The sequence below is a fragment of the Pavona decussata genome, unplaced genomic scaffold (assembly GCF_977016875.1).
Source record: "Pavona decussata unplaced genomic scaffold, jaPavDecu1.1 SCAFFOLD_226, whole genome shotgun sequence".
NCBI lineage: Eukaryota > Metazoa > Cnidaria > Anthozoa > Scleractinia > Agariciidae > Pavona > Pavona decussata.
In genome coordinates, this window is record NW_028145631.1 from 462,120 (window position 1) to 486,500 (window position 24,381).

General features: G+C 40.3%; 1 protein-coding gene across 2 annotated transcripts in view; it reads left to right on the forward strand.

The window, feature by feature from the left end:
* Positions 1–24,381, forward strand: part of LOC146458887 (uncharacterized) — a 50,250-nt gene that overhangs the window by 7,646 nt on the left and 18,223 nt on the right. For both annotated transcript variants that reach the window (XM_085090197.1, XM_085090196.1), the window contains 5 exons: positions 1,384–1,598; positions 3,481–3,665; positions 4,558–4,660; positions 5,293–5,469; positions 5,908–6,098. In XM_085090197.1, the coding sequence (XP_084946323.1) occupies positions 1,384–1,598; positions 3,481–3,665; positions 4,558–4,660; positions 5,293–5,469; positions 5,908–6,098 (871 nt within the window). The remainder of the gene's footprint in view (positions 1–1,383; positions 1,599–3,480; positions 3,666–4,557; positions 4,661–5,292; positions 5,470–5,907; positions 6,099–24,381) is intronic.

Genomic DNA, 24,381 nt, shown 5'->3' on the forward strand with positions numbered 1-24,381 from the left:
ATTGGCTAAGTTCGAGACATTCCCTAGCCGTTAAAATGTTAGGGGTGTTATGTGAATGGAAGGTAAGGTCTGCTTTAACAGCTGCTGTTTCATCCGTTTGAGTCCAAGATCAGCATCCCCCTTACTGTTCGTTAACTCAAGTTGAGGGAGTTGGCGTATAAGGGCCTAACAGGCAGAAACGTTGACCTTCAACGGAGAATTCTAACTCAAATTTAAAAGTCCACGACAATTTTTTAACTATAGTTTTGTTAACTGATATTATGAGTATTGTTTTTTGGGTTTCTCTTGTCAGTGAGGTGATTGCATCTCAGTAGCAAACGTGCTTTTTTTTTCTTTTACAAGCAATCAGAAATTTTCCAACACTTGGAAATGGTTGCATGTTTCTGCTCAAAGTTCTTGCCCCAGTTGTTCAAAGAGCGGATAACTTTATCCAGTGAATAACTCGCGGATACAATGTATTGGTTGGAAAGCGTTATCCGCTCTTTGAACAACCGGGGCCTGGTTGGCTTATGGAATTACTTTTTAACGTTTGTCTACGTTTGCAGATCTTTCAAATGCGATTGCTAATACGTTTGGGTTTCTGGTCAAAGTGTGATGGTAACAAGGACTCGTATTTCTTTTGTAGTGCTTGTGCCATCATCCAGTTGTCTCTTTGCCAGTAGTATCTTAAGGCTGTGGTGTTTGTCTCCACATAATTGCCCTTTTTTTGGTTAGGACTTCTGTCTTACTAAATTGTCTGTTCTTCCTACCAACTCCAGTTTCACTCAACAGCTCAGGCTCCAGTTTCGAAGCCCGGTTAAGCTAAACCTGGGTCAACGTGAACTTTGATTCAAGTTTAATTCCTTATCAATTAAGATTCTTCCAAAAGTGTTGGGGCGACCTGCACCGTTTGCAAAGTTGTCAAAAAGATGTCGTAAGGTTGTCGGAAACTAATCAAAACTTTGTAAATTGCCACAGAGTATTGTAAATTATTATTAGCAGTTTTCTCTGAAGTGTCGAAAGTAATTACTCGTTTGCTTTGGTTTTGCTTTACTACGCTCTGTGATTGGTTGGCAAAACTCGCGCCATTTTCTCCACCAATGGGAAGCAAGACCAAAACCAACCGTGACTTGCTCGCACGCGTTTTCCCGCGCTTGGCGCGGGTGATGTGTTTTTGCCTCAAATTCTGATTGGTTCGTTCCGCTGTTTACGTCTGTTGTGATTGGCCAGAGTAACTACTCGGTTTTGGCTTTACGACACTCAAATGAAAACCGTTCTATAGCTTATACAGTTAACATCGCGAAAGTGAACGTTTACAAGATCCCCAATGGGTTTAACGGAGGAATATACCTACCTGCCTGCCAGGTTAATGTGACGAATTTTTCTGTCACTGCCTTATAACAGATGAAGATAACATTGGAGATGTGACCGTCTCCAACCCAGAAATAACATTCAACACAACCCCTGAAGTGGACGGTGCTGAGCCAGAGGAAGGACACAGGACACCCACTCGAGATGAAGACGCCGATTCCATTGACCAGGCTTTTGCGAATTATGAGCGGGAGCACCCGAATGTTGGCACAAAGCCTCTTGAAGAACAGCTAAACATCATAAGCATGGTTAGTGAAACAGTTTTTATACTCTATTTGGAAAAATTTCATGAGTTTTGGTCTGGCCGCTAATAGTGTTGGAAAAATGTGAATGCCACTATTTCTTATCAGAAATCTTTCCTTATTAGAACAACCAGAATCTGGAACTTACTCACTGGCAGAATGGACTTAGCTAATGCTACTCTTACTAGTTTTAAATCTCTCCTCTATGACTACTACTTTCGTGCTGTCAGAATGAACTACAATCCGGACAACCTTTGAACGTTTAAAACCATCTGTTTGAAATGCAACAACTCCACAAGATTTCTAGACGTACCAATAATGTGCTGCATGTGATTGTGTTTTTTCTTTCTTTCTTTTACATATATTTTATTTCTGGGCCCGCAGTAATTGGCTACTTAGCTGTTGCGATGTCCCTGTCAACGTCTACATATTGATTGTGACATTTTTTTTGGTATCATAGCTAATAAAATAAAAATAAATTAATTAAATTTTGAAGGAGAACTTGGAAAAAAAAAGCGAGAGTAATTATTTGTAAAAACAGTTACTTGGTTACGTCATTGTTTGTTTGCACTGTACTGCGGTGGTCATAAGCATCGAAAGGAGTCGGTTTTTTTCCTCTTACAAATTACCGAAGGAGACGCCAATCACCGGAAGCACGAACTCGAGGGGCGTGAATTACCGAAAACGTGTGTTCTCGTGCTCAAGTCTCGCACGTTCGTAGAGTGTGTCTTTCCCCATTCTCACTTTTCAGTTCCTCGCGCGCTCCAGACTTGAACAGGGACCTTAAGCAGCGACGACGACGACGGCAACAAGAACGTCAGAAAACAATAGTTTTAATTTGCAGAACACTGGCTCTGCACGTGCGTTATATACTTTAGCAAATTTCTTGCAGGCCCTCTCCAAAACAACAACATGAAATGACCACAATCAAAGTTTTATAGAGAGCGTGAACGCATGATGATCAATTTTCCTTTCTCTTTCTGAACTTTAAACCCCCACTCTACGACATTAGCTCCTGGATAGTTCGGCCACATTACACAAACAAAATGAGTAGAAATTATCGCGAATTTATTCAGAAAATCTGAATGTAATTTTTAAGTTTCATTTCCGTTGGCGTCGTCGTGGCCCTAACGTTCGAAAACCGCGCGCGTTCGAACGACTAGTCTCCTACGCAGCTGTTCTTTGGAGTGCGTGACGTGACGAGCCAAAGGATGTATGCGTTGGAGACTACATCACGCAACGCTCCGTGACGAGCCAAAATAACGGCTACATAAGAGAGTACCAAACCGTCCAAACGACGGATCAACTCTAAAAATACGGACTGTCAGTCATAACCCTTTGCTTCAAACAGTTCAGGTTCACAAGAACATTGCAATTCTCCTAAACCCCTTCTCGTCTTTGAACCATCTTCGGTTGTCTAGCAGTTGTGCAAGGGGCTGTTTGCATGGAAGGAGGAAGATCCTAGCACTAGGAAGATCATAGAAGGCGGATCATCCTAGCGCCGTATGTTTTCTCTATTCAGTTTACATGCAAAAAGTTGTACTTCGCCCTAGCGCTAGGATCTTCCTAGAGATAGGAACTTCTTAGCTGAGAGATAGGAAGATCCTAGCACTAGGAAGATCCTTGCACCATGTAAACTACTTTCGCTCGGAAGTTCCTATTACTAGGGACAAAAAGAACAAACATGGCGGCAGCAGGGCGTTCAGCTGCTAAAGGCCGACAGTTATTCTTCTTTTCCTTCTCCACTTGGTAACCACTTCGGCCGAAATTCCTGCATGTAAAACAAACGAAAAGTTGATTCGCCTTCTCGGATCTTCCTCCCTCGATGTAAATGGCCCCTAAGAGAGGTTTTACTCAACCTGCAATAGCGTCACTGTTTTCATTTCAGGGTAGCCGTGAAAGTATCGTCAGTTACTACAGTGATGCAGGGGAAGGTCGGTTTGGCAATATTCCCGTCACGGGTGAAATACTGTTTGGACTGAAGTACGACAAAAACAAACATCAGCTGGAAGTACAGATTCACAGAGCTAAGGATATTGCAGCTGCGGACGAAAAGAGGGGAAGATCTGATCCGTAAGTTTACAAGTCTAAATCTTTTAACTCCAAGTGCGAAAAGTATATATTTCGAGTATCTCATCTCTGTCTTTGAATGAAATCCCAAAGTTTGCTCATTCTCTTTCCGTGATATGGTTCATTTTTCACTTACCCCTTTAAAACGGTGATCAACATCAACTTTCTCGTTGTAATATCAATGCTTATTCAACCCCTGAGGTCATGGGAATGAAGGATATGATCACCCAAGGTGAATTTCTCCAAGGTGAACTTCTCCCCATTACTTTTAAAAGAAAAGTATGGCGACAAGATGGGAGAATTTGCTCTTTGATATTAGGCGTTAAAGGATTTTATTTCCAACAAATTGGATTATACCTCTATATTCTGTCTGAATACGATTTTTGGACTAAAAACGCACAACATGATAAAATCAACTCCAAGGTTGGGTATTTCAGAGGAAATGAAAGTCGCGACAATTTTCACTTACGAAACGACGGTTAGATGGATTGGTGGTGCGATGATTTAGAAACGATCGAGGACATATAGAAACTCAACTTGGTCACAGTTAGAAAAGACTTAGAAAATAGGTACGCGTTGCGTACATGTGGGTAGTGCTGTGCACGCGCTGTGGACCTGTTTGTTTACGGACACTCACTCACTCACTCATGGCTGACGACACTGGCAAACAACACGTGTACAAATTTCTAAAATGGATCAACTATTAGTTAGCACGGCACACAGGAAGACCATTTGTTTTTTTGTACACGCCTGTGATACCGTGATTAAGTGAAGATGATGATGATGACGATGAAGTTGAAGTCTGTGTAGGTACCCACAGAAATACTCAATCGTCGATATTTCTTCCTGAAGCACAGGCAGCTCTCAGTTGTACTTCATGTTGATCTATTTCCAGATATGTCAAAGTGTATCTTCTTCCCGATAAAACCAAAGGAGGCAAACGCAAGACCAAAACAAAGAAGAATACCTTGGAACCGGATTTTGACGAAATCTTGCGAGTAAGTAGTCTCCTCTGTGGATGCTGTTTGGTTTAATACTACACGCAATCTTGAAAATAGTAGAACTGTTTTTGCGGTTGGTTGAAGAATTTAAAGTACTCGATCTCTGCTCTCCTCTATCATTAACTATCCACCTACACTGTCCATGTTCATCTGGGCCCGGTTGTTCGAAAGCTGATTAATGCTAATCTCCGATTAAAAGTTAACCAAGGTTTTCGTCTCAGTCGCTTGTTAAAAATGTTTTTAAAAGCTAATTTTACGATAATGGTGAAGACAAGTCAAAAACTGAGGGGCAAAAATGTTTTTGAAGAATCTTTTTTGATTTGTAATTGGACTTGAATCAAAGTTCACGCTGCTGAACCCAGGATTAGCTTAATCGGGCTTTGAACAACAGGGCCCAGATTGATTAAAACGTTACAACCATTTATGAACGTTAGTAATGTCGCCTTTTGTTTTGAATTTAAAGCATGTGGGCTTGACGTAGCCTGCGAAGCAAACACGCGTTTGTGTTCGTTTGGCCGCGCATAGCTGCCAACTTTTGCGCTCAAACTCTTGCTACGCAGGTGAGGGGCAAGAGACAGTTTTTTTTTTCTTTTCTTTTCTCGTACTGAAACTTGCTTTTTTGTGAACAGTTTAAAATAGGATTTGACGAGATGCTGTCGCGCACCCTTTGGCTAACCATGTGGAACCACGACACCTTTGGACACAATGATTTCCTGGGGGAGGTAATGCTTCCACTGGACACGTATCAGGATTCAGGATTCAACTGGGATGACCCCTCACCTAACTGGTATCCACTTCGGGAAAGGGTGAGTGTACCTCCTTTACCTGCCCCGACCCACTCCTCCCCACACTGTTTTGTTTTTGTAGGGGAGGGGGAGGGGGGATTTGGCCCAAGTTACAAGCTTCTTCTTAGGGGATAGCGCGAATTCATAGTTGCAATCAAGTCTTGCGTTATTATTTTGAACCGGTGAACGAAATTCTAGATTTTGATCATTCAAAAGAAAGTTTTTGAAGATAAATTCTATGAAGTGTCGTTATGTTGTTTTGTTTTCCTTTTTTTCTTTCTTTTTTTTTAGCGGAAAATTTGAAAGAGATATTCAGATTTCTAATTTTAGCATTCTTCAAAGGTAAATGTTAAGAAAGAGACGAGAATGCTTAGCTAAAAATTAAGAAAGGGACGGCGTTTTGGCACATGGAAATTTTATATGTTACGTCCTGTCATTTCATTTTTTTCGTTACCATAGCGATTAGAGCCGTCCCTGATGACGTACTGCGGAGACCTAACCGTGTCACTGATGTTTGAGCCTGGGAAAGAGTCCGACAAAGACAAAAAGAAGAAAAAGAAGTTAGGCGGTAGGCTTCGTGTGCAGCTGAAAGAGGCACGAAATTTGCCAGCCAAGGACTCGAACGGCTTTTCAGACCCGTTCGTAAAAAGGTATTGTAGTGATTCTTTAGGAATATGACCGTCTCTCATCGCTCCTGGCTGATAGTATTGTTCGTACGCATTCAGTTGCAATGAGGGTATGTCTGGCGGCCGAATTAATAGTCAAGTGTTATAGGTATTGGGGAGTTTCGGGTTTGACTACGAGTACGAGAACGACTTTTCAAATCTAGTTTGCGTGGTTTAGATAACCACTTGTCACACCAATCTTTGTTTCTTGGGTCTCCTTATCTGATGGTAAACAACAGGAAGGACCGAGAGTTCTGGGGATGTGACTGACTTGAAATTTAAAAAGTCGTACTCGTACTCAATCTCGAACTCGTACTTTGATCTGGTTGAAATGGGTGATAATAATTGAGCAATGTATTCAACATTTTCAACCGATTTTCTTTGGTGGAAAATGTCAATCAACCAAACCAACCGAGAAGGATTTTCCTCAGAAGAGTGTTGTTTGTTATTTATACATGTAACTAGTACGATCTCTTGTCGCCTGTGTAAAAAAAGCTGGTGAGATCACGTAGGCTTTGCCCCCCCCCCCCCCCCTCCCCACTCCTGAACATCACATCACAACACCACAATAAAATTACCCTCAACTTGTAGCGGAAATCTCTCACTGGCAATATATCCCTTCTGAAAGTGCCAGCATTTTCAATCTAAAAGAGTGCGTTTTCAAGGACCGTTTCATTTGATTTCCCACCGAACTTGAAAAAAAAAAAACAGTTTTCCTATACAAGGGAAAGCGCTCGGGAGTTGTACTGTTCCATTTGGCGGAAAATTCTTACGGGTTTTTCCATACAAATGGAATCCCTCAGCCTTAATGGTTCCAGTATAGCGCGGCTGATATATTTGCGACTTGTAAGACAATGTACAATCAGTGCCGACATCGGCTGAACTTTCAATGTCAGTCCTATTACCGTTATCATCGGACACTCAGAAAATCAGTCTCCGATGCAAATTTTGCCTAAGATTATTTTCCTCATTCGCATTCATTCGGCGTTTGAGTAACTGGAATAACAATTCGAATATTTCGTCCAAGAATTTCATTGCATGTTAAGTATTCACAAATTTTAACTTTGACAATGATACAATAAAGTTTACACAACCATTCGGAAATTTCAAGGTTTCCTCCTCTCCCGGAGTTCATGGTGTATTAAGGACGGTGCCTACTAATACCGAAGTATTTTTGTGCGGTTTGTGACTATGCGGGAAAAACAGATCTTAGCAAGGCCTCTTGGAATCCAAAAAGAAAATTGAGGGTAACCACGCATTTTTCAGAGATAATTAAGCAATAATATCTCTAAAAAGCGCCAAAATATAAAGCAACGTATGGGATTTTTTTCCTAAATTGAAGCTTAATTATCTCAGAAAAATGCATGGTTACCCCTAATTTTCTTTTGAGATAACAAAAGCACTTGCCAAGTTCAGCTTTCTCCGTATAGTTTTAAACTGCGCAAAATTATCCCTGTATTAGTAGGCACCACCCATAGGAAACCCGAGTATCACGAGATGCGCAGAACGTATGCGCAGTAACAATAGTAGGCACCGTCCTTAAAACATTTCAGAAAAAGTTTGTCTGGTTTCATTGCTAAGTCCATAGCAACTTGCAGTCGGTGAAAGTTTGTTGTAACTTTCAGGCAATTTTCTCGGAATTCCTGGCAGGATAAGCCATAAACTTGAGAGCAGGTGTTTTCCGGTGATTTTCAGCAGCTGTTCATTCGTATGAAAATAGAACACCCCTGGTTTTAGCACTTTTGTATTTGACGTCCTTCGGTGGAAAAGCCACGGGCATTGCAAACCTTGTTAATTTGATTGCCATATTTTAACAAGAAGCGAAGACTCGAAATATTTAACATTTTCGAATTGTTTGTGTGGCTGGACACAAATCGTTCAGCCATACAATCGTCCGCCGACAAAAGAGGAAATGCATTGTAAAAACAGTTTTAACATACCCCAAGGGTAAGACGAACAGCCAGACGAATGAAATTTGCATTTGGTCGCTCCATAAAGCGCTGATTTTCCCGAAACGTGCTGTCTGTCCTACGTACCTTATCGTTGAAAATTTTCGGCAAATGAATTGTTCAGGTTTTCAGGTTTCTTGACTAAGAATACGAATAAAAATAATAACAAAAAATTAAAATTTCGTGACGCGGAACAAACAAAGCAAGACGCATACTGATTAAAAGACAGTATCATCCTTTTAAAAAATTTTGCTAAAATTGACCTCAAGACTGACCTGAATATGACTTATTTCTCAGCTCGGTTTTGCTTTGAAGTTAAAAATTTCTGGCTCTGGGTGTTGCTGGCCATCGCATGAACCGAAAGTAACTTCGTCATCATAAGCAGCGGTTCATTTGTTGTCGCACAGGGGAAACAGTTCTGAGTGAATTTTCTTTCTCGTCTCGTGTCAAACGAAATTGGACTCGACATCATCACTTTTGCTAGTAACAAGTGAGATGTACTTTCGACTTTTTTATAATTCTATTGCGTGTTCCGAGATCCTGTACTGTCTGGCGTGTGTTTACCCTGTCTGTTTAGGTGTAAGTTATACTTACATTGTCGACTGAATACAATCCAAGTTTACAGATAAGAATCCAATCTACTGTTGTGACGTTCATTTCTTAAAGTAAAGTGTATTCATTGTTCCTTGTGTGCATATCGGACTGTTTTGCTGCGATCTTTGCTGATTTTCTAAGGATTGAATGCGCGGATTTGACGCGTGTGAAACGCGGTGTAGAACTTAAGTGGGCATTTCTGTCACGATGAACAAAAACAAGCGGCTGAGGGTCCCGTATCGCGCTGTATATATGTTTTATTTTCTAGCCTACAGAGGCTTGCCCAGAAAGGTCAGAAGCAATTAGAGAGCAGAAGTCAGCCCATGCTTCACTCCGAGCCAAGGGCCTGAAAACGGAGTCAGGGACTCTCCACTACTGAAATATTCGTTTTGCGTTGATATATGGATTTTTTTCGTTTTCCATCGGGCGCTTTCTGGAACAAAATTTAAAAAATAGTCCGTTGCCCATGGCAGCGAACATTCATGCTGCTGATAGTTTTCTCTGACCAGTCCCTTTTCTAGGTGATGTTTCGTGTTGTTAATTTGCATTTCATGTTTGCTTTTCAAGTAAGAATTATCATTTGTATCGGTAAACATCACTTTTCTGATCCAATCTGGAATTCACATTTCAAGTGCGCTATCGTTTTCAAAACACGATCTATACAATATATGTGTTATATTTTTTTTTCTTTGCCAAGAGAATTCACTGGACCTGGCAAGTGAGTTTGATGTAAGTTTTTTTTTAATTTATTTTTCATTGTTTCTTTCTTTGTTTTGACCTTCTCAAGCCATTATTAGAAGCGGTAGATTTTAGTATTAATTCAAATTCACTCGTCATATTTTCGCCTCGTTGTAGATATTACTTTATCCCGTTGCTGAAGTCGGTTTCTTCCGTTAAGTCTACGATTAACCATCTCGTTTCGGGAGCAGTAACGTTTGAATTTCGTGGCAAAATTTTGTGGTTCAATCCACGGATCGTCTTGCAACACTTTCATCTAACCGTGAGTTGCCTTGCCATTGTGTTTGTTTTTTTTGCTAAATATTCCGGCGTAAACTTGTAGAAGAAATGTTCCTGTTGTTCATTAGTGGAATCGGTTAATTTTAATGTCTTACGAACGGAGAATTTTCGCCCGACCGTCGTTCGTTCTTTTACTTATTGCATGCTTTGTAAATTCGCAAGAAGAACTGCCTTGTTGTCTGAATCTATTTCTACAATTGTACAAAACCGAGCACTGGTGTTTCAGTTTGAGACGGGACCTTTTATTCGAATTAATGTTATTATTTTCATTCAGTTCTACACTGACGTATCGCTTTTGTAGACAACTTAAACAGCTGCGAAGCAGAGTAGATTCTTAGTACTGCGACGATGTGCATAGAAGAAAAAAGCTTATCATTTCATAATTATTCCTTCTTGCTTACAACTAACCTTTATCAACGCTTGCGATCTTAATATCGTTTTCTAAACCTTGGGCTGTGAAACGTAGATCTAACGTTTGGTCGAATTAAACCTTTCCACTCGGTAAAATGAAAGCTCTTGGGCATTGTCTTACTGTACTACACTGTTGTTGTGTTTGCTTTCCAGTCGTTCGCTTGTACAAAGTCATTCTCGCAAGCCAAGTGGTTTATATCCTTGTAAGGTTTAAGGTTTAAATGGTGCGTGCGTGTGATGGTGGGCAGTCACCTAAGTTCACCTCGTCATAACAAGTAGAATACTTCGCACAACAAAAACCGTAATGAAAACGAGCCATTGCCTCAAGCACCGATCCAACAACATCGCCCTTTAATGATTTTTTTATTTCGTCCCTTTTGTCAAAAAGGCCATACGTCCGCACCTACACAGACCTCTTTCTTTGAAAAGCTCTTTTTCATTATTCATCTCTTAGGAGATATTCTTTACCTTGAAAACCTGCATTGATGAAGATCATAGTTTGATAAGCTTCACTATTTGGATTTTTATTGAATCAACATTTGTCCCAGCGTATGTATCCTTCAAAGGAGTTTTTCTTCAAGAAAGCGAAAAGGAATCAATGATTCCATCACCGTAGTCGACGCAGGTCACAAATACTAGCAACAAACAACGAGAAAGGCTAAAAGCAATATATAGTTGTAGTATTATTTTTAGTGTTTCGTGGTTATCGTAATGATCAACATTTGCATTTGCATGCCGTGTTGGTGGCCACGGCAACGCCACTGAAAACGTCAATTGGCGGTTATTTCGCGTGCACAAAAACGTCGGAGGGACTTAATTGGTAGGAGTGGTGTTCAAGTTAAGGAAGAAAATGAAAAAATTCACTGTCTTGTGATCACGTTCTCTACAAAACCTTGAATTTGGTCATTTCACATTGTTTTTTTGTACCGAAATTTAAAACGGGCGTGCGGAACGATGCATCGTCGTTAAGGACGTTAGCACGAAACTCTTCATACATTCATTATTTCTTAAAACTTTTGCTGTAGCTAGGTAATGATTAACTCGTGTCAGAAATGCCAAAAAAGTCAGGGTCACGTACTTCATTTCGGGGGTATCATATTTGAAAGACCACCCTAGTTTCGTAAAATCGGCCGTCTTTACTCTACATGGTCCCAGTGTCTGTTAGTGCAAATTTATCCCTAGATGTAACTTTCAGGGCAAAAGTTTTTGAGTGGTTTTATTATAAAAAAAAACATCATTCAACTGATGACGTTCGTTAAGGTAAACGTAGTCTTTAAACAACCGTATTTGCAAACCCTGAGAGCCGCAAGTTAGTTGGATTCAGATGTCGCGTGAGTGGAAGAATGGGAAAAATTTTAACTTCCTACATTTATTTTTTGTTAATTTTTTCATAATCAGAGGAGAATTGAAAAAGAAAATTATCTATCCCCACCCCCCCCCCCAAAAAAAAAAATTGGGGCTACTAGATTTCTAAGTATGCACGCTTGCTTGGCACGACGTAGCTTAACATTGCGATATGAATCACGTGCGCAGCAAGGATGCGCATAAGCAATTAGCACGAACGACTTTTAAGTTAGTAACTGTATTTAATCACATTACATACGAGCAAAGGCCCGTTTAAATGCAAATGTACATGAGGCCATACTAATTGTATACCTATCTTAAATTTACACATAAGACCATATATATTGCATACGCACCACACCTCACCCTCTCCCTCCCTACCCCCATGCCCTTCTCTTCCCGCTTTTATTTAGAATAGTATTACTTGAGGCGTGCATATCTTCCAAAGTCCACTGCAAAAACGTGACAAGGCTGAGAAGGAGTTCGACATGTCCATGAAACCCCCAAAACCTTTCGAATGAAATGTTGTCTCATGGCAAAAGAGACGAAATGGAGGGCTAATAATTTTAGATCATGTGTACCTAGTCCATAAAAACTGTTTTTTCTTCGATGTTTCAAAAGCGGTCATTGGGTTATTTTACTGTTACGCCCTTTGAAATCTGGCAAAGTTAACGTTATTAATTATAAGGTGATCATCGACAGAAACATAAGCGTACTCTTCCCCAGCCCTCTCACGTTTTTGCATTGAAGCACAGACCCTATGCAAAAATGTCTGTCATTTTGATATTTTGTATGCATTCGAATTAGCCTTACAAGCCTCGTTCAAGGTGAAGTATTCTTTGTTTTTTGGACTCAAGAACGAGGCTAGTAATGCTAATTTAAATGCAAGGAAAAGAATATTAAAATGTCTGCCACTTTTGCATAGGGTCTATGGTGTCATGGAAAAATGAAAGTTTCTGAAGGAATGTAACCAACTTAATATGTTAACTAACAAATTAGAGGTAAAAATAGGCCATTAACAAGCTCGTTGCATGTCCAAAATTGTCATGATCCTAAGTGGGGCATCCCTATCTTAGTTCCACTGAAGAGGAACAGATCCCACCCCGTGTTCCATGGAGAGTAGTTGTTTACGACTCTGCCTCGAGGAAGGCATTTTTGTTTTGACCACTGTACAGTTTCAATGGAATCTCGATTATTCGAACCCTCGATATTTCGAAACTCCCGATACTTCGAACCAAAAGTTATTTCCCCTGGATTTGCTTCGGTCAGTTTTTTCCTCCGATTTTTCGAACTAGATTTATTTCGGAACTAATTTGACTTCCCCTAGGACATTCGAAAAATCGGTATTCCACTGTGGTGATAAAACTGTTAGAAAATACAGGTTTAAGTAAATCATACCAAGCTGCTGTTGATTTAGCGTGGCAGTGAGTATGCATGAGTGTTGTATCGTGGATATGAACTGTATTGTCACTTTACTGTTTCCCTCATGTTATCCGTCATGTTTGTACTCCTTGTATGATGATCAAAACACCCGCAAACGAGGATACATAGTTGCCAAATGTTTCATAAATATTATAAATGTCGGTGTTTTAGAGTGCGCTGAACATTTATGGCGGATGTATATTTTGTGGGTAAATTGCACTCGCTTAACCTGTGTGGATTTTGTTTGCTTTTGATTATCTGAAAACGTAGACCTGTCAACAGGAAGCGAGTGTACATGACGAGCACTCCACCTTACAGCTTTGCGCAGTCGAATGAGGAGAACGTGCGTGCACGCGCGAATATTGCCTGGGGCTTAGAAACGCCACGCGTGGGCTGTGAGACAATTTTCGCGCGCGTGTGTGGTCTGCGCACTCGATTAGCTCTACGCGAAAGGAGGGAGTGCTCGTAGCCTGTATAAGTAGGGAAGTGGGCACAACTGGAACTGGTATACATAGCGATTGATATTGATATCAAGGCCACTTTAAGGGATTTTGATGGGTGCTTTGTTATCCCTGCATTTACCGTCTGCATTACCAACAGCTACCTTTTGCCAGACACGAGTAAAAAGACCAAACACAAAACTCCTGTGGTCAAAAAGAACCTGAACCCCGTGTGGAACCACTCCTTCTCGTACGAAAACCAGACAATCGAAGAGCTCAGGAACCGCGTCTTGGAGCTGACCGTGTGGGACCACGACCGAGGTTCCAGCAACGACTTTCTCGGAGGCCTGCGTCTGGGCCTGGGCAAAAAAACGGAGACCTGGGACGACTCAGAAGGATTGGAGATTCAGGCGTGGCAGATGATGTTAGACAGGCCGAACACGTGGCATGAGTACACATTGAATCTGCGATCGAGTATGGATAGCCAAGTAGATTAAGTTTGAAGTTTCATTAAGAATTTAGCTCTTATGGTAAAATTGTGCTAGTGCGGCGTAAAAACACGTTCAAGCCTCATTTCGTCGACTCAGTTCGAGACTGGATGCAAGGATCGAAGAATATAGCTTTCTTAATAACTCACTTGAGAAAAATCTGGGAATCGACCAGCGAAGGCTCCTAGAGTCGTTACGGAAAATATTCTAAATGAACGACGTTCGTTGACAAAGAAAATGTCGAAAAATCAAAATGAAGTGCTTTCTCCAAAAGCCGAGATTCCATTTTGAAGTTTAGATTGGTAGCGCATTTAAATTGAATTTGGAGATTCAGTTCTTTCAAGAGCTTTACCAAAAGAAATCGTAAATTTGTAACGTATTTTTTATGTCATTCAACAGTTTTTTGACATTATAAAGTAATTTGGTAGATTCATATGTTGTAAAACAATTTGTTGCAAACACTAAATATTTTTGTAATTTGCGAATGCTTCGCTTTTGTACTGATATTTGTCAAAAATTCATTGTTATTTTTTTAATTAAACGAAGTGTAGATCTATTTTCAAGGTCAGTATTTATCACTTCACAAAATTACCGCACTGATATTGCCGTTGGGACACTGAATTATCCTTGAATTTACGGGATTGTTCAACTCACTTTCATATTTATATATTTGTACACTCACTGTGGCCCAATGTAAGTTTCTGTCACAAGTACTTTGAAAAGGCCACAAGGTTCATTGTATTTTGCACCCACTATTTAATACATCCACTATTTAATACTTGAATATGTTCTGTAAAAGGATAGTGTATTAGTAGTTAGTACTTTACAATTCAATATTGTGTAAGGGCCCCAAGTACATTTATTTTGCTTGAAGCTAATGCTCATTTGAGCGGTTGTCAATTGAGTGTCGAAAATAACATTGCGTTTACTTGGTTTTGCTTTACTGTTTTCTGTAATTGGTCAGCAAAACTCGCGCCACTTTCTCAACCAATGAGAAACTAAGCCAAAACCAGTCGTGCCTTGCTCGCCTTTTCCCGCGCTTAACGCTGGTTTCATGTATTTTCTTCGAATTCTGATTGGTTCATTAAGCCGTTTGCGTCCGTTGCGATTGGCCAGAGTAAATAGAGAGATTCAGAATCGCGTTTACGGCAAACGTCAAACGTGAGATTCGCGTTCGTGTTTTCTTGAAAAAAAAAAATAATAATAAAAAAGGGTACACAGATGACAATAGTGACTTTGGCCTTTGATGCTAATGGAAACCTACTCAATTTTACCGACAGCGAGCGGCAAATGGGATTCAAACAAGTTCACGTGATAATTTCTGCCGTTTGTCGTAAACGTAATCTTTATTCTTAATCTCTCTTTTACTTTAGTTTTGATTTTACAGCACTGAACTGAAAACCGTTTTAAACCCTGCGACAGTTTGTATGTAGTATTAGCTTTAGTTCTGCCCTTGATATTAAAACTACATTTATCCTTCTTGATTCAGTGTTTCGGTCTCTTTATATTGTCTTGAATCCTTGCATCATGGTGTGGGTGAAATTATACGAGATGAAGAATTCGCCGTTTTGCTAGAAATACAGACAGTACGATACTAGATATCTTTGGCCTTTATCTTTGGCCTTTTGGGAACAACATCAGATAAGGCAATTAGGCGTCTTGGTTGCTGGCAACGGGTTGAAGTCCTTTGTTTATTACCACGTTTCGTAAGAACCAGGGGTGAGTTGCATTAAGTTTAACGTCGGGCGTAACTGCTAACGCCAGACTTTCAGCCCAGTCACATTCAGCATTTTAACGTCTGACAATAGCAGTTACGCCCGCCGTTAAGTTTTATGCAACTCGTCCCAGGTCATATATGTTTTGGGTAAAGATGACATTAAACATCAACTTTTGTTACTTGATGTCGTAAAATGTTTTAAGACTCGGTCCTTTGCCATGATGTTAGGAACTGTTCATTACTTATTTGGAAGCCCATCAAGACGGAAATAAAATACTTCACTAACATTTCTAAATTAAAATCTGACCATTTATAAATTCTAACGACATGCAATTGTTAAAACCCTAGCTACTGAATTCCCCATACCCTATTCTACAAATAGGTATTAAAGATGGAAAGTTAAATTAAATCTAAATCATAACCAGTTTGCATCCATGCGTTCATCCAGGTTTCATCCATCCATAGGTTTCAGTTTGTCTTAAAATCAGTTATGTTCCCCCATTAAAATTCCCGTTTTTAATGCTAAAGTTAACTTTAAAATATAAGATGTTACGCTATGAATTATGTAATAGTCTTCAAGCTAACCAGATTATGGATTTTTTTTCTCTTGCACTTCAACATTTATGAAATAAGTCGACCATACTACTTTATTGAAAATCAAATTTAACTTAATATCTATTTGTTTGTGTTAGTGTACATGAAATAAGTAAACAAAAGAAAGAGGTCATAAAATGCGATGACGAGATAATAGTAGTAACAATTTATCAAACTTGCTAAACTTAAAATATTATGAACAGGTCATAATATGATTATTTTCATAACGCTTGCGATATATATATAAAACTGTAAAATGTTTATCACTACAACCCCCAACAGACAATGTAAACCACATGTATTACGGTGACACTGTCTAAATCGTATATGCAAATCATTTAGTGTTATTCGTAATTCGTGTTGTTTTGTGTAGTTGAAATCCATGAGTAATAAGTAGATAGCAAATAAGTGAATACATTAAACGCCATTTGAACATATAACCATGGTCCAGTTATTCGTACTTTCAGCGATGAAGTTGTCATAACTGAGCCGCTTCTAAAATTACATGACATATAACTTAAAGATATAACTGTAAACAGAGTGGTCATAATATTATATTTAGGAGCTAGTTTCCCTAAGTTGTGAGATATAAAGTGTACCAATAACACATTAAAATATCCGAACTTCGTATAACCATGAACAGTATGAGATCTATGGGAGTGATTTGTGTGAGCCAGAACAGTTGTCAAACATAACTACGACTCTATTTGCCACTCAATCTGATCTTTTTATAAAGTTACGAATTTTTAAGTTTATTTCGCTGGTAATCATTCCCCAGGCCAGGTTTCCTTTTCATAAGGGCATAAATCATTGTTCAGATAAAAACCATTAAAAGCCAAAAGTGAAATAGATTTTAACTTTAACTGAAATGAAAGCTTCTAAATTAAATTAAACTGTCATAAGTTGTACCATCTTGGAACATTTCCTTATTTTCTGACACTAAAATCACTAAAAAGCGTCGACTTAATATACAAGCTCCCTGTTTTGCCCGATATACAATGTTTTGTCGCTAACGCAGAATTATTGCACGTATTTCTGAAGGTATCGTTCTCATCGTAATTTTTCTTGTTTATTTTATCCGGAATAATTGTCTGGCTAAGTAGCTATTCTTCAGATAAGCCGCGCTGTCAGGAAAACCTAAACTGTGTTAAAGGAAATGGCCACCCCTTGGCATTACAAAAATTCCGCTTCATTGAACAAAGAGCATTCTTCAACCATCCTTTACATCCCCTGTGCCCTGCACCCATGGAGTCCGTCGTGGGAACACTTTCCTCCACGGTGTGAAACAAACGCCGGAAAAAGCGTCTGCTCTTCAGGCTAGCGAAGCCTAGATAGTTTTCTCTGGATGGAGAAGTTTAACGATAGGAACAAAGAACATGATCAGACATTTTCAAGTCACCGAGTTCCATCAAAAGTCCGGCGCGCTATAAACCACTGTACACCAGCGAGGTTCTCGCAAACTAATCCTCGTAAGACAGATGATTTATTTTGTCGCGAGCGTTAACCTGATTCTGAGACGGTCCGTGGTCGTTCCATGTCACTAGAGGGAGGGAGTGATAATGAGGACCGTTGGAGAGATATGTCCAGAAATGCACGCTAGTGAGATGCATGAAATTTATGATAGACATCACAAAGTGTCCCCTACCCTAAATTCTTACTAAAACACAAATAATTCTGTCAAACATCAAGTCATATGAAAATGACAAAAAGGTCTCCCTTATATAAAGTACCCAAATTCAGGGTTAGGTGCATTTCTGGACATAAGTGGAGAGGACTTGAGGGACTGTAGCAGACCCACAAATGAAATGATGGTTGACTGGGCGAAAGCAGAGTCCAAAGTTCAAGACCTCAGAACATCAAAGATTAAAACAAAATTGCAAACCTTTTCCGGAAGGTTGTGGGTTCGATAAAAACAGGGATTAGATTTTGTTTTCTTTTTCCCATGCTCGCGAAACCTGTCCGTCCAACGGCATTTATGTCCAGAAATGCACCTAACCCTGAATTTGGGTACTTCATATAAAACAGACCTTTTTGTCATTTTCATATGACTTCATGTTTGACAGAATTATTTGTGTTTTGGTAAGAATTTAGGGTAGGGGACACTTTGTGATGTCTATCATAAGTTTCATACATCTCATTAGCGTGCATTTCTGGACATATCTCGTCCTCTCCAGCCCGGCTTTGTAATCAATGATCTGAAGAGATTGCCTGATTGTATTACCAGCGAAATAAGAAACAGTTTCTCCGCGCGGAAGGCAATTTTCACGCACGTTCACGTTGGTTCACTCGCTTTGCTGAGATTTGTCCAGAAACGCGTGTAATAACGAATTTGACGAAATTTCGCCGCCAGTTTGGATGAAAAGCATAACTAAGGGAATTTGGCAAAAATGGCAAATTTGACGTTATTTTGCCAGAAGCAACTGAAAGATTTGAGTTAATGAGCTCAAGAGAATGGCACCAGTTACTCTAAGTGGCAAATTCGATGAATACAGCGAATTTGGCGAAGATGGCAAATTTAACGATATTTCGCTATTTGAAGGCCAAGATTCAAGAGCTCACATTCAAGCGGGCTCAAGTGAGGGTACCAGCGACGCGGCGAATTCGACGTCTAGGGCGAATTGGGCGAAAATGGCAAAGATGGCGACGTTTCCCTAAAGGCCGAGATTCAAGCGTAATAGACCCAGCGAGTGGAAAGGTTAATAAATAATCAGTGGGATACTTAGGTACGTATGCCTGCCATGTTACTTGTGGACTCACGTATACATGCATGTCAATGTGACGAAATTTCCCCCAATTTTTCAGGTTAGTCATATTGCCGAAAACTGTCATATCAATCCATCAACATGACAAACTTCCATGTGTTGAGCTGTGAATTTGCATCAGTTGGCTACTTGACTAATTTGCCCAAAATTTATCCAGTCAAGCAGTTTGGTGTATTTGACGAAATGCTGTCAACTTCGTCAACATGGCTTACTTCTATCTGTTCTATGTGTTTAGCTAATTTGTATAAGTTTGGTAATTTGACGAAAAATTACGCCAAATTCGTCACAGTTACCAAATCCGCCAAAACTGCAAAATCGTCAACTCTGCCGATGTTAAAATTGCCAAATTTGGCCATTGCGCGCATTTCTGGACATAAGTAACTTTACTATTCCTAAGGAAAACGAGGGACTACTCGTAGTCTACTACTTCCCCCGGGGGTTCATGTAACCCAGGGGAAAAAAACTTCCCAGGCTCGCCGAGCGCCAATCTTTTTACCGCTTTCAGAATATCTTTCTGAGCGACCAACTGAAAATGGTCACATGGCTTTATAGCACGATATACAATAACGAGAAAGCTAACTTGTTGTACGCGGTATACATTCAAAGACAAGAAATTGGCATATTGTACTCGACTAACTCTTTTTCCTGTCGAAAAAATGCCATTTGATCTTTGCGTTATCAAACACGTCGGAATGGATCGATATCAGTAATATCAATAATTGTCATGCAAAGTTCAGTTGTCAAACATCCATCGTGGTGATGAAATCGCATGATCTTCGTTAGTAACTTAGCAACTTGCCGTTCATAACAGATGCCGTGAATCGTAATAAAAAATGTCGTGTTTTGTCATAACTTGTCGTAAATTGCTCGCTGATAAGACCTGGCATGGAACCGGCGATTGTCAGTTGTCAGTTGCTTTCTAACCTTTATCTAGAAACCATCTCGTGATAAAATACAATGAAAGTATTTCAGTCGGCCTTGCAAACATCACGAGAACTATTCTGAACGGATCGGTTTCAACCCAATTTTTGAGTAAACTCGACGGTAAATCATTCCATGCCATCGGAAACACAAAAACGCGAGGTGATATTTAGGAGAGAACGAATTCTTCTATTCTACCTTCGGCAGGTATTACAATTCATGAAGCTATTACTATTCACGAAAGGTATTGCAATTGAAGGATTGAGAGCATAACTATCTTGTGTCAAATTTTAGGTCGTTTTTTTTTTTTTTTTTTTGCTCAAGCTCTAAAGCTCCTGAATTTCTGCAGCGTGGTCTTTTTTTAGTCAGGGAACGCCGCTCTGCGATTCTTATTTCTCTTGAAAAACGAAGCCAAAATATCGTGAGACGGACGCTTTGGAGCGAAAAAAAGCAGAGCGATGTTCTTTGATTAAATTGAAGACCACCTGCAACAATTCAGGCAGTAAAAAAAACAAAAACAAAACAATTTGGCATAAAATTCGACGTATAAGACGAAGTTATGCTCCCAGCCCTTCAATTTTACTGATCTAGACGATATTAAAATTAACGACAGTACTCCGGGAGATCACGCACCATGCCGATATTGCTTCACTTTGCCAGCTTGCAGAAGAAAAGTCAGGTAATATTAAAAGCATCCTCAAATTTTAAACTGCAGCCGGTGCTTTATAGTCAACAAAAGTAGTAAGGTTGGTGAGTTTACAATGTTGCGTTACGTTACGTTTTCATGTTGCTTTAAAATAAGCCAATAATCTGTTGAGAAACAAATACTGCCGTGCATGTATCATGTGACATTGCATGTAGAAACAGTCCATTCAACATGTCGCATGTTTTTGAACAGAATAGAATCTGACTCTATTCCATTCAACATTGACGTGGAACTTGTCGAACGGCAAAGAGAAAACACCAAGCAATATTTTTATTCATAATGGAGATAACAAGTCTAGATACCGATCAGCATTTGTAAAGTATGTCACATTTTACCAACGGAGTGTCTTGGTGGAAGAATCCCTTGATCAATATTGAATTTCAGTCGAATGTTTAGTCGCTTGTGAATAAATTATTTTGTGGCGATGTCGTCAGATTTTCGGAACTGTTCGAGGTTAGTTTGTTCATTGTCGTGTCGTTTAGGTCTAGAAGCTCTACTCCGCATCGTCTCTATAAGAAATGAGTACCGACTGCATGGGAGTATGCGAAATAATACTCTTAACTTCATGCAAATGGACAGAGTGGGCCTCGACTTTACGTTTTCTCCCGTTTGTTAGCCAAGTGTCTTCTTCTCGGTCGTGTTTCTCAAGATAAGCACGAATTTTTATCCTTACTTTGAACCTGAAGATTTGCCTCAGAGTTAACTGACGGCAGAGAACTAAATAAAACGCAATCCGATTAGTTCTAGCACCCGGTATCAGCCAAAGTTAGAAACAAGGCAAACTGGCTTCTTATGCTAATTCCTTCACCGTTACTTACAGTATGTCGCCCAGTATCGATCCAACCACTTAACGTTGTAACGACTATATCTCCTATTTCTCAGGAGGTGACGCCCTGAAATTTTGGCTCCAGAGAATTCATTTATTCGATCACGTAATGACAGAGGTGGAGAGTAGACCTACACTTTTCAAAAGCTCTGCTTTCACTGGACCCCTATAACCTGCATGCAACTGCATTGCTTTTTAGGGCAGGGAACATGCATTGTTTTGTCGTTCGTTCTTTTGTCCTCTCGACCAACTATGTAACAGATGTAAGACTTTGCAAACGGTGCAGGTCGCCAGGTGTTTAGTAATTTCCTTTCTTGTAGAGTGGTTAGTGGGTGACTATATGGTACCTTACCATGAATTACTTGCCGGCACAGCAGCGTACCCATGCGGTGTCCGACCGACCCAATGTGCGCAACACCTTAACGAGATACATCAAGTACCTTTGCAATCATTTTGGTATTTAACACCTCCATTAGCAAGCGAGCACACTGACAACGAAAAAATGTAGTAATTTTCTCAGTGAAACAAACGTGGAGAAGCACGGATTGAAGCCGGTCGCCAAATCTCTACTCACCTAGAACAAATGTGCTGTATGTTTTCTTATTATATAGCTGAACTGGTCCGCGATGAAAAGGAGCATTTTAATTGGCTCCCTGAGCGGTCCGAATTTTCCTATACGGACCGCTAAGATGGACCGCTAGCGTCAAGTGTTTCGTGGTTACTGTTTCAGTTTTGACAACGCAACGTAAAAACTGTTTCCAATTAACTTAATATAGTAGGAACTGTCGGTTTAAATCGTGATGTCGGAGTTTAACTCCAAGAGCACTGACTAAGGAACGAAAACAAGCTCTGAAAACAACAAACTCGACGAAAAAACCAAAGAAGATTCCGTTGACAAGGCCTCAGAGTACCGCGACTTCATTGAGCAACAGCAGGCCAGAAGCACTACAGAGAAAACCAAATCTGACCTTAAAATATGGGGAAAATTTTGCCACCAACGGAACGAGTTCAGGAATATAGAGGCAATACCCTGGGTGGAACTTAATCTGCTGCTCTGCGCGTTTTTTAAAGATGTAAGAAAGAAAAATGGCGACGAATACGAACCTGGAACTTTGACTTGCCTGCAACGAAGCATCCAGCGTTATCTTAATACCCACGGGTCACAAGCCAATCTCATTCAAGGTGACGAATTCAAGCTATCCCGAGAAGTCCTCAGTGCAAAAAGAAAACAGCTTGTCGTGGAGAGAGGGAAAGGCAATCGTCCACAAGCAAGCCGAGAAGTCACCGCTGTTGAAGAAGACAAGCTCTTTGCCGAAGGAGAATTTGGCGAGCACAACCCGGTTGCTCTACAGCGCACCGTTTGGTGGCTCCTGGCTTTACATTTTGGCTTTAGAGCAAGAGATGAAAGTAGAAGGCTTCAGTGGGGCGACGTCAGCCTTGAAACTGACCCGGACACAGGCAATGAAATGCTGGTCTGGAAAGCTGAGAGAGGCTCGAAGACGCGCCAGGGGCAGGACAAAGCAAGAGGTCACCGAGCATTTTATCCTACTGCTCAAGCTACTGATAACGAGTGATGCCCAGTCAAGTACTATAAGCTGTTCAGAAGTCACAGGCCCATCGAGATGAATCAACCAGAGGCACCATTCTACTTGGCCGTAAAACATCAAAGAAAGGCTACTGATGCAGTGTGGTACAAGAAAAGTCCGCTTGGCAAGAATGAAATCGGGAAGCTACTCACCAAAGCTGCCCAAAATGCTGGTTTGCAAGGACGCGTTACCAATCACTCGGTTCGAAAGACCTGCATTTCACGATTGCTGGATTCAGATGTTCCTGAAAATTACGTGGCCCAACTGAGTGGACATCGAAATCTGAAAAGCTTGGATTCCTACAAATCGGCTTCCATTCAGCATCAACGAAGAATGTCGTTAGCCCTCAGTCGCTCATCAACAACCACAAGCGAGCTCCAAGCAGTTGGCAATACACAGGCAACAACTACAGTGGAAAGTACCAGTATGACGACCACAAAAGAAGCCGGATCGGCTATTTTTCAAGGAGCAAATTTCCAAAACTGCTCGTTTAACATCCAGATTACGAATCATGATCAGCCACCGCTTCGCAAGCGCCGAGCCATTTTAAGTGACGATGAAGACGATTGAAATGCAATTTTGACTACAAAAGCTTCAATTTCATCTATTTTCATTCATTCCATAGTAAGTCTTTCTCAAAAGTTGACACTTTTAAACATTCAACACGTTTAAGAAATGCATTTTCTTCGGAATCTCAAATGAGCTAAATTTTCATTTTTCGAACTTTTTCACTTCGATTGACGAGACATGTCAAACTTTCGTGTCAAACCTTGACCAATAAAAAGTCGCCTTTTCGTGCGCGAGCCAATCAGAATTATTCCACGTGGTTTTTGTTTGTGAGTACGCGTCAGCATTGCGAAGGCTTTCTTGCACTTTTTCTCGCACAACTTGATCATAAACAAGTTTCACGCGGACTAGAAAGCAACAAGCGGGAAAGCCTATATAATAAAAACCTTATTGAACTAGCTTGTTCGGTCCGTATTGGGAAAATATTGGTCTCGTCCTTTTTTTACAAGTTTATGGACCTCGCCTTCGGCTCGGTCCATAAACTTGCAAAAAAAGGAACTCGACCAATATTTTCCCAATACGGACCTCACGCTAGTTCAATAACATATATTTATGGCCTGGTAGTGGCCATGTTTTCAGTAGTTTTGTCTATCCACCCTTTCCTTATCGTGACAACGACATGATATTTCACATTCTTTGCTTGTTGATTCATAGTCACTCGCTGTGGAGATGGCCAAATGGCAAGCATTTAAATTTGAGCCCATTTTAGACTGTTCACAGTCCCCTATTTTTCCGCGGGATTTTCGAGACTCGTACGCTTATCGAACTCCTGCCATCTTACTTTGTAACGGCGAGAGCAACCTGGGGACAGTGTCTAATCTACGGGAGGTGGGGGGAGGGGGGAAGGGGGTAAGTCAGGATACGTTAATTGAGAGGGGGAGGAGGAGCGTGAAAATTAGTTTAGACACTCTCCCCAGGTTGCGC